Source organism: Cucurbita maxima, unplaced genomic scaffold (genome assembly GCF_002738345.1).
Source record: "Cucurbita maxima cultivar Rimu unplaced genomic scaffold, Cmax_1.0 Cma_Scf00002, whole genome shotgun sequence".
NCBI lineage: Eukaryota > Viridiplantae > Streptophyta > Magnoliopsida > Cucurbitales > Cucurbitaceae > Cucurbita > Cucurbita maxima.
This window is the reverse complement of record NW_019272018.1, coordinates 2,717,051-2,728,701: the sequence shown is the minus strand read 5'-3', so window position 1 is coordinate 2,728,701 and position 11,651 is coordinate 2,717,051. Positions and strand designations below refer to the sequence as shown.

Genomic DNA, 11,651 nt, shown 5'->3' with positions numbered 1-11,651 from the left:
TTTTTTTTTTTTTTTTTTTTGCTACCCATTACAGTTCTCTTAAATTAAGAATACAATTAATTACGAATAGTTAACTGGAAACGCATTTTGACTTTGAATTCTCATTTTCTATTTCTCATATTCGATTTTTGAAACATCAAAACGTTTAGTAATCGTTCAATATACATACTCGAGTAGTAGCATGAGGAACTTAACTTACCATTAATAAAAATAAAAAAAATTGAAACACACACTAAGAATATTACTCATAAAGCAAATGTTTACGCTCAATAAATTATAAATTTTTTAGATAATAAAAAATAATTTAAAATCCAACTACATATAAAACTTTAAAATAAAAGGAAAAAGAAACCGGATTAAGGTTTAATTGTGTTTAGCAACCAAAGAAGAGTCCACAACTCAACCTAAGCCCTACTTTCTATTTTCAAGAATTTAGTTGTCCTCTTGTTATTTTTTAAAAATTTAAATATAAACATATACAAGTCATAATGTATCACTTTTTGGTGTCACAAACCTCACCCTTATATTTAGATGAGAAAGCCCAACGATCCATTTATAGGAAATGTTATAACCCATTGTTCTTCTTTTGACGATGAACCACTCCAGTACAACAAGCTAAAGGGACCTCTACGCTTCGTCCTTGGTGCGTAGGGCTGATCCCCGTGTGCTAGAGGGAAGACCAGAAAGCTTGTGTTAAGCCGAAAGAAAGTAGGTTTTTGTCTTGTTTAGGCATTTGGTGTCCTTTCGGCCGGCCTGCTTAGCGACAGCACTCCGACCTACTTAGCGACAGCACTACACAAATGTTAAAAGGTTGAGTTGTAACTGTATTTTCGTGTTGACGCAAGAAAAAAATGTCAACTCAAGAACAAAGTCTTATCTTTGGTTTACTTATTTATTTTTTCATTAAAAATAGAATTATTAATTAGTTTTCAGGAATGACCCCTGTTATTTGTATTAATTTTTTTGTTTATAATTTTCTAAGAACCGTTGCTTGAGCTGATATTATGGTCCGAGCAGCACAAGGTTTTGGCCCAGTAGAGAGCCGTTGGTCAACGAACTTGGTTGTTATTCCTTGCATTGCATTGCAATGCACATTCACAGATTCACTTCTCCAAATTCACACAGAAGAAGAAGAATGAGACGTCCAATTCGCCATACCAGAAGTGTTGAAGCTCCCGGGATTTCTGCATTACTTCCTTCATCTCTACATCTATCTCACAATTACTGTAGAAGCTCTGTGATTCTAGTTTTTGAAAGTGATCGCACTCTTGAACTCGCTGAGCGGCCATATCTGAATTACGCATTCTCATACATGGAGTCTCCGCAAGGTGGATCCGATAGGGATAAACCGCCGGACTCTTCCTCGTCCTCTTCTCCCGTCTCCGTCGTTTCCAGTTTCTGGAAAGGTAATAGTCTAATTGTATATCGGGTTCTCTTTCAATTCCTGTGCTTATTGGGGGGTTTGGACTTCATTATTAACTAGCTTAAGGAAATTACGTGTTCTATGTTATGTTCTGATTCACAGCAGGGGCATTCATTTTTTAACTCGGATATTATGCTTGATTTCTATGCGTTAGTTTGAATTTTGAGCTCAATTTTATTTAAGAAGACTAGAATTTTTATACTGAGAGGTTCTTGTCCATTGGAGTAAGGTAGTATGTCGCAATGCGAATCGTTGAGTTAAATTGTACTAACGAATATCAAAGGCATTTTGTGCTTTTGGATATGAAGTTCCAGTAAGACTATCAATTGCTGTCTGTTTGATTTAAGACTGCCTTGAAAAATTTACCCTCTTCTAACACAAAATGGTCATTGGTTTCCTATTTGCAGAGTTTGATTTAGAGGAGGAGAAAAGTGCATTGGATGAACAAGGACTTAGGATAGCTGAAAACCAAGAAAATTGTAGGATAGTTGAAGTCTCCAGAACATTACTTGGAAGGGAACATTATTTGAAGTCTTCATATGAGCTATTTACTGATATGTATATAGGAAATGAAAAGGGCATTATATCCTAGAGAATAAAAGGAAGCATAGTCAGATGAGACATCAACTTGTACGAAGGCAAAGGAGTTTGCCAGCGAGTACTCCACTTGGCATTGATAAAACGAAGTATTACAATTGTAAAAGAACTTATTTAAGTTACACCCAGAAGAACTGAGAAGTCTGGTGAATCTTAAAATTCCTCCAAGCCCCTACAATTATCGTCAAAGTCCTATGAATTCTCTCTATCCAAACAAACAAAATAAGTGACTGCTTATTTTAGCCATGGATTTGAAGGGGTAATAGCACACAATATTTGCATTAAAAACTGATTGATGAACCCGGCTGAGACTAAACAGATAAAGCAGTCTATTCCCTAGGCACAAAAGGGAACCATAAGTGAAGGGATGCTTCTGAAGTTCGTGGCTTTCGATGCACAGAAATCACTAATTGGAGTTTTTTTTTTATAATTTCTTGACAACTTATTAGCGCATCAGTTATAGTAAAACTCTATCTTCAGTACTTACTGTATCAACCTATGCAGAATAGAATGATATGCTTTTCCTTTATGCTAATACATATTTTAAAAAGAAATATGGCTCTTATCCAATTTAATAATAACAATACTTCGATGAAGGCAGTATTTGTTAGTCTGAAAAATTACTCTCTTCTGGTTCATGTTGACTGGATAGATGTCCTATAATCTATTCTGTTTAGATTATTCTGAAACAATCCTGTACATTTATTTTTTGTTTGCTACAACGTTTCTTTCCAAGAAGTATGCAGTCCTAAATATAGTGTATTCTAACAGTATTTCTGATTGTTTGACCTGTTATGATTTTTTCAAAAAGAACAGAGTAATTCCTTGGTTTGCATGTTTCCTTGTGCAATAAAGTATATCACCTTTCTCATGTTTATATAATATATTCTGCTGAAAGGTTTTTGTTCTTTGGCTTCAGTGATAATTTAGATTTAAATAGTGTCCTTGAGAATTCTTTGAGTGCCAAAGGAAAGATTATTTCAGAATTAAACATGGAACTGCACGAAATTGAGACAACTTTATCAAGTGAACGAGAACAGCATATTATTGAGATCAAGAATCTGAATGCCTTCATAAATGAAAAGGTCAGTATCAATCTCAATTCTACTTCAACAATAAGCAGTTAAGATCTAATGGATTAAGATGAGATAAGTTCTCTTTGAATTCATATGGAGAAAGATGCTTACTTAAAATTGTCACCAAGGCTATGTTATCAACACCAGGTCCAATGCACTACTTTACTTTGAATATGCCAATGTAAACCAATTAGCCTCAACATTACAACTTTAAGTTCATTTGCGCCTGGAAGTAACTGGCGCATACTTTCATTGTTTGTAAGCCAGGAAGTTGCTATTGATGAGATGAAGAGAGAGCTTCAAGCGAGACCAACAGAAAAAATGGTTGATGATCTGCGAAAAAAAGTGAAAATTTTGCAAGTAACTTATCTAGTTTTTTTATGATAGAAATATTATCTACCTTACTCTCTCGAAATTCTAAATTGTCTGTGGCACATAGTTTAGGTATGAAGGAATGAATTATATTTGATTTCATAGTGTAGTGAGGTTCCTCTGCACTTTGATTCTTTGTCCCTTCAAAGACTTGCTCGTTACGCGGTGCCAGTTGGTTTGATTCTTCTGATGGCCATTTTTCCGGTGGTTCATTCGTTTCTCTAGTGGTTTATTCAATCATAAATGTGTTGTGAATTATGTGCGATAGTTCCTCAACAATTTGTTCTCTCTCTCACTCTCACTTTTAGATGGAGAACTTATTTATCTGTGTGAGGGCATGTTATATTTTTATCTCTTAATTCAGAAATCCCCTTTTTCTCTGTATATAAAAAATATTGTTTTCTTGAATCTTACTTTTCGCATAGCTCATGTATAAAGTGCTTTTGATTATAGAGAACACAATTGTTCCATATAAAACATGATCTGTTGTTATAATTTCAGTCAAAACTATTGTTGCTAAATGTTTGAATGTCATTGCATCTTTCGATCTTTAACATAATAATATAAAAGATTTGTGTGATCACATGAGTCCTACAATCATGAATATTATATTTTTTAAGTCATCTAAAAAAATTGTTTAGGTTTTATGCCATCAAAGTCTTCCTCTGATGAATTTGCTTGGCTTGGTAACATGTGTAGTGTATTCCTTCATCTGTGAATAACTTTACATGCATGCCCAGGCTGTAGGTTATAATTCAGTTGAGGCTGAAGATTGGGAGGTTGCCACCAGTGGGGAGGAGATAAGCAAAATGGAATCTCTTCTTCTTGATAAGAATCGAAAAATGGAACATGAGCTTACACAGTATAAGGTAAAATGCCTATATTTCATGGCTATTTGATACTTGCTCTCTTTTGACATGTTCAAATGGGTGTGGACACATGGCATGACCTGCTGGCAGGACCATTCTTGAAAGCTGGTCCTGTATATTTTTTTTAAAAAAATCGTTGGTAGGTAGAAAGAAACGATTTCTCTCATATTTTTTCATGTGATTCTTATGTCTTTTTTAGGTTAAACTTTCAGAAAAAACATCTTTGTTGGATACAGCTGAAAGCAAGAGAGCTGAACTCACAGAAAAGGTTGCTGAACAACAGAAGTTGATTCAAAAGTTGGAAGAAGACATATTAAAGGTTCCGATCTTTGGCTAGCAGAAATTTCTACTATGGTTCATATTTCTGTTTTTAATATATTATAGTTTTCAAAATGATGTATCTATTTGGAAACATCTATAGTGAGAAGGGATGTAACATTTCTTTTCAAAATGATAAATAATCCCATGTCCAAATTTGTTTTCTTACCACAAAGGAGGATGTTCTTTATTTGGGTCAAGAAAGTTGAATTTGATTTATCCGAAAGAAATACAAGTTAAGCATATGTTTAAGTGGTTATTTGCCTATATACTACTGCAGTCAATTTAAATAGCATTTGCATGCACGTGTATTGTTTTGAAATTTGATAATCCTTCAGAGCTATGATTGTCAACTTTTAATCTTGTTTCTTTTAAAGCAGTGGTATAACTCCAAGGACCAAAAGGGCAGTTTATTTGATAACTGGGATCTTTCTGAGGCAAGGAGTGAGCTTTCTGAGGTATTCTTTATCTTTCTTCATCCTCTTGCGGTCTTTGAAATCCAATGCTCTGACTAATGGTTTGTCATACCAGAATGTAACTCGTGGTTTCATTTTCTTTTATTTAGAAGTTGCAAGTTGCAATATTGACCTCGTCTGTACTTTGCAGTCAACAAAATGATATTTTTTTTTAGCAAACCGGGGGTCGTTCCTTCCATTTCCCATTTCTTTTTTCTAATAAAAATTAAAGAATAAGAAACCAGAACGATAAAAGAAAGCACAAGAAGCGGAAAATTAAAAATAAGAATGAAATGGTTATTGATTTTTTTAAATTGGAAACCGAAACCATTTCATTGAAAATGTGAAATAGATCACAAAGGAAAGTCTTATCAGTGAATAAGAGCTAATTAGGCCCGAAGTTTCCAAGATGTTCTCAAAATTGAATATGCAGATGGGTTTCAGTCCCTTTTTGCGGTCCTTATAAGAGCTTAGTTACTGTTGGAGGATGTCTAAACTTACTCCTCGACCCTCATGAATGCATAATTTGTGCAAAGCAAGTGAAGACCTTGATCACATTTTACTAGTTGCATTGAAGAGCATTATTGGTCCTAGCAAACTATCCCAGTTTGCACTATTGTTGATAACTAAATTCCACTTGTTACTTTGCCACGCATGATGAATATGTTAGGTTTCCAATTATTAATGCATATGTTGAGGGGTAGATTAGAAAATTCACCCTCTCCGTAGATGTTAGTTTGATATATATATGTATATGTGTTTTGGGCTCTGGATTAAGTGGTAATTGATTATTTTGTGGGATTGTTGTTTGGGAGGCAAGCGCCTGTCTTCTCGAAGTGGCAGTAGACCCCTGCGTTGTGAACTTTCTTGTTTTGAAGTAATACATTTATCTATCGATCAAGCACTGTAAGAGGATGCTATATGAGGTATCTCCTTACTGTACTTGATCTGGTATCCCCTAAAAACAGTTGTGAACTTTATAGAACTCTAACATCTTGGTTAGGGTTAGGCCAACAGAAAAGAGAAATGACTGAAAACAAAAAAGTGCTTTATCTGGTATATTAGATTACTTTGCCTGTCCACATTTTTCTATGTTTACTGACGAATATGTGATGTTGGCTATTATTGTTATATCTTGACTATATTATATTTTTCAAGTTATATAATTTTCTCTTTTTCAATTGGTAGTCCTAATGTGTATGGCCACTTGCATGTCAGAACGTAGATCGAAAACATTTCCTATTGGATCAAGATCAAAGCTCAATGCTAAAAGTAATTTGTAGTCAGAGGGACCGTTTTAGGACACGCTTACATGAGGCAGAAGAGGTGTGCTTCGTTTGTGTTTATTGGCAATGTATATTTTATTTTATTAGGATTAGACATTTGTTTTAGTTGAGATGACATATCCAGCAATATAATATTTCTACTGATACATTAGGAAATAAGACAGTTGAAGGAGAAGGTAGGACAGCTTACAGTTGAGCTCGAAAAGACAAAAGCTGATAACGTCAAATTGTATGGAAGGATTCGTTATGTCAGGATTACAATCATGAAAAAGTAGTGTCCAGGGGATCGAAGAAGGTACTCAAGTTTGTCATCTTTTAAAACAGGGCTTCATTCGCTCCTACCCTGTCGCTTTTTATTTGTTTGCTTCTTTCAATAACTTCAATTATGTACTTCAGCATGGAGAGGATCTCGAAAGTGGTTCCATGTCCGATGTTGAATTCAAGTATAAGAAAATATATGAGGATGATATAAATCCTGCCGCGTTCTCCAGAAAGGTTTTCCCCCTCGAAACTCGTATTGTAGTGTTGAAATTTAGATACTATTCATCATTTCCTCTAGATCATGCATACATTGCATTTGGACAATTCTCTCTGTCCTTCAAACAAGCATATATAAACATACCATATCTTCTTTAACAATCTCTTCCATATCTTTTTCCTCCTCCCCATCTACCATCTCCAACATGATCTCAACTACCATGGCGTCGACCTTTGGCCCAATCCCTCTTCACCACGCTGTCACAATCCGTCTCACCAAAAACAACTTTATCATATGGCGCGCCCAGCTCCTCCCCTACTTACGGAGTACAAAGCTTATGGGCTACCTCGATGGCACCATTGCCGCACCTGCCAAGCTGGTCCATTCCTTAACCGCTGCTGGTGCTGACCTGGGTATTTCTAAAGACGTCAGACCTGGGCACCTGGCCTGCCAAGCTTACTCCTTATTAAAAAATTTTGGGTGTGGTTGTTGGCCTCATCTTCGCCCTTATAACAAATAAAAGCTCTCTTTTCGATCTAAGGAATGTGTCTTTCTAGGCTACAGTTCTTTACATAAAGGGTATAAATGTCTGACACTGATTCTGGTCATGTCTATATTTCTAGAGACGTCATATTTGATGAGAATGTTTTTCCGTTCAAGAGAGCCCCACCCAATTCTTCCCCAACCTTGCAGCCGACACACAATGCCCCTGATTTGTGCACCTTGCATTTGGGTAGCAGTAGTACTAATTTGGATAATGATCATATGCTATTATCTGTGCCTACTAACTCTTTGGATACAGAAAATCTGGTGTTCACATTAGCTTCGAAATTGCTGCCGCAATCCTCCACGTCACTGTCGCACAAATCGGCGTTGTATGTTTCGCCAATGATTGGGGCCTCGAATCCTCCGCCAGCAAATGATATTGCACAATGACCGGTCGGATCCTCAGCCACTGGTCAACCGACTGCTGTAGCACCGGTTGCTCCCCTCACAATGCCTGGTACAGCTGTCCCCTCAATTATGGATCCTGTACTTACTACTCATCCATATGGTACTCGATTGAAGCACAATATCAAGAAACCCAAGGTGCGTACAGATGGAATAGTAACATATTATGTAGTTCGGTCTTCTGCCTCTGAACCTACTTCACATATTACTGCTATGAAGCATCCCCTCTGGCGTCAGGCAATGAATGATGAATTTTAGGCACTTCTAAAAAATATGACATGACACTTAGTTCCTCCTCGTGCTGGTCTTAACGTTATTGATTGCAAATGGGTTTTCAAACTCAAGCAAAAGCCAGATGACTCTATTGATCGCTATAAAGCACGCCTGGTTGCTAATGGGTTTAAACAGCAGAATGGCGTTGATTATGATGATACCTTTAGTCCAGTTGTTAAGCCCACTACCATTCGGATCTTATTATCTCTTGCTATTTCTCGTGGTTGGGCTATTCGGCAGATTGATATTCAAAATGCTTTTCTTCATGGCTTTCTTAATGAAGATGTTCATATGAAGCAGCCCCCCTAGATTTGTGGATTTTCAACATCCGGGTTATCTCTGCAAGCTGGATAAGTTGCTTTATGGCCTCAAACAAGCTCCGCGTGCCTGGTTTTCTCGCCTTAACTCCAAACTATTACAGCTAGATTTTACACCTTCAAAGGTTGATGTCTCTCTTTTCATTTTTAACAAGATGGGCATTCATATGTATATCCTCATCTATGTTGATGACATTATTATCATCAGCTCATCTTCTACGGCTACTGAGAAACTTCTTACACAGCTTCGGGATGATTTTGCCGTCAAGGATCTTGGCATTTTGAGTTATTTTCTTGGGATTGAGGTCTGTCATACTTCCAATGGACTTGTTCTGACAAACATAATTACATTCAAGATTTATTGTCCATAACCAATATGCTCACCTCCAAAGGTGTGCCCACACCTATGCTTCCTAGTGAGAAGTTGTTATTGGATGGAGGTGAAAAGCTCTCACCTGAGGATACTACTCGCTATCGAATGTCGTTGGTGCTCTCCAATATTTGTCTCTGACACGTTCTTGATATATCCTTCTATGTCAACAAAGTGTGTCAATTCATGTCATCCCCGACTTCTGTACATTGGACGGCAGTCAAACGAATTCTTCGTTATCTACATGACACTATTGATATGGGCTTATGTCTTACAAAATCCAGCATTGATTTGCTGAGTGCCTTTTTGGATGCTGATTGGGCCGAGAATCCTGATGATCGTCGAAGCACTGGAGGCTATGCGATCTTCTTTGGTAACAATCTTATCTCCTGGAGTTCAAGGAAACAATCGACAGTTTCTCGTTCTAGTACGGAAACCGAATATAAGGCGGTTGCTAATGCCACTGCTGAATTAATCTAGATCCAAGTCCTCTTGCGTGAGCTCGGGATCTCGCAAGCACGAACGCCTAGCCTGTGGTGTGACAACATTGGCGCCACCTATCTGTCCGCCAATCCAATCTTTCCTCGACGGACGAAGTATGTTGAGGTTGATTATCACTTCGTTCGTGAACGAGTATCGACTCGTCAGCTTGATGGGCGACTCATATCTTCCAAAGATACGTTTGCCAATATCATGACAAAGCCACTGCCAACTCCTTTTAGCAGTTTTGGGTACAATCTGAACTTAGTAGTAAATCGTCCCGATTGAGGGGTGTTAAACGTAGAATAGATCATATCTGTACATAATACTGATTTATTTGTTTGTTACCATGAACCAAGGAGAATCTGTGATTTCATGGTTTGTTATGTAATCTCATTATACATCTATAAATACATGAGGTCGTGACCCATATAGGTCATAGTGTCATTCAACTTAACACTTGTTTTATCCTCTTTTTTTTAGGAGGAAATATTTGATTTTGTGGTACTAAGTTGGCTTAGACACTAACCTTCTTTCAGGTATGCCCGAACTTTTGTATTTTTCTTGGGTTGCATATTTTGGTATTTACATGTCTTTACAGAATGTCAGCTCTGAGCCATCTAAAGGTACCCCATCTTTCATTTTATCTTTTGGGCAGACTGATTGTTTTTACCTTTTTTTTTCTTCAGCAATGGTCCTGATGAATTTCTTGCTGGAGATAAACATCTAAACCTCCCTCATGCACTTTCATCTCCTTGAATTTTGGTCTCATCAGGAATACATATCAAATTTTCATTACAGAAAGAACATGAAGAGTTCGAAAGTACTGTGCTGTATAAATAGGACACAATTGAATGTAGCAGTGGCTTTTCGAGTTCTGTCTGCTCGTATTAAGTGATCGTAATTTTGTGGTATAGAGATGTTCATACCGTCTAAATTTATATCAGTTGAGCAAATTTTGGATTGGTAAGTTGAAGCTGGTAGGAATCACAGATCTCCACAATGGTATGATATTGTCCACGCTCTCATGGCCTTGCTTTGAGTTTTTCCAAAATGTCTCATACCAATGGAATAGTGTTGAGCTACCAATGAAAAAATGGCAGTTAACTAGTTTGGATGTCATAACCCGTCTGCTTAAGGATGCCTTGAATAAAATATTTTAATTGGTTTCTTTAGAAGTTACTTGTAAAGTAGTGAACTTTAATTTAATTAAATTCACGTTAACTATGTTGTTAAAAAAATGTACCTCGAACCCATCCTAATTCATGAATGTCACCAGTGGACTCAAACTATTGTGTTTTTCATCAAATATGTTTGAATCATGACTTACAACTTTGAGAATAATTAAATTTTGTTAGTTCAACGATGTATATTGATAAGGACTCGAACTTCTACCACAAGACTCACGTGAATATGTATGTTTTAACTGTCAAGATGGTTAATAACATGTGAATTCATTTCTCAATTTTATCATCCACATCTATAATCTTCAAATCTCAACTCCCAGCTTAGTATATATATATATATATATATATATTTATTGGGTAACATTTTTAACATAAATCTCTGATGTTGATAATTCATTTGGAGGGTTTATTTTAATGGTCATGGTCGATGAATTATCATATAATATTTTTATATGATATGATAATTCTATGATATAATTAATATTAAAATTTTATAGACATTTCAATGTACCTTTCATTCAAGTTGTAGTATAGTGGTAAGTATTCCCGCCTGTCACGTGGGTGACTCGGGTTCGATCCCCGGCAACGGCGTACTTTTATAGATTTGTAATTTTTATGATTAATTTGAAATAATTTGTTTCCATAATTTATGAACATAGTGTCGTTGTAGTATAGTGGTGAGTATTCCCGCCTGTCACGCGGGTGACCCGGGTTCGATCCCCGGCAACGGCGGCTAGTTCTAATTTTCTTTAATATTAAATAAAATATTACTCTACTCACAAATAACTATACATTGAGTTATTGTAGTATAATGGTGAGGGTTCCCGCCTGGCTCGTGGTTGACCCGGGTTCGATCCTCGGCGACGGCGTATATGTTTTTCTCAATTTCCCTTTATGATTATTTTACTAATTATATAACTTATTCTCTAAATGACAGACAACTATTATTTTTATTATTTTAGTCCACCCGCGTTCGATCCCTTCAACCGGCGTGCGTTTCTTTTTCTCATTTTATTTTTTTACCAATTAAATAACTTCTTTATTAAAGCACAGACAACTATTATTTTGGGTAATTTTTAATTAATATTAAATAGTTTTAATTGACATGCTAAGATTTGTTTTAACACTCTCTAGTTTAAACATTCCTTCTTTTCTTTAATTATACATTTTTTAGAATTAAAAAAAAATTATTTACTTTT

At 36.2% G+C, this 11,651-nt stretch overlaps 1 protein-coding gene, 1 non-coding gene and 1 pseudogene across 2 annotated transcripts; all 3 read left to right on the top strand.

Annotated features, from left to right (window-relative positions):
- The first annotated feature begins 1,031 nt into the window (after window positions 1-1,031).
- LOC111472729 lies at window positions 1,032-2,463 on the top strand. The gene is made up of 2 exons (XM_023118367.1): window positions 1,032-1,406; window positions 1,831-2,463. Exons 1-2 carry the CDS (start codon window positions 1,088-1,090, stop codon window positions 2,013-2,015), a joined length of 504 nt encoding a protein of 167 aa, XP_022974135.1. The 5' UTR covers window positions 1,032-1,087; the 3' UTR covers window positions 2,016-2,463.
- Window positions 2,464-2,962: 499 nt separating this feature from the next.
- LOC111472717 lies at window positions 2,963-7,150 on the top strand (annotated as a pseudogene).
- Window positions 7,151-11,112: 3,962 nt separating this feature from the next.
- Window positions 11,113-11,184, top strand: TRNAD-GUC. The gene has a single exon. It is a non-coding gene; the product is annotated as a tRNA-Asp (tRNA).
- The last annotated feature ends 467 nt before the right edge of the window (window positions 11,185-11,651 follow it).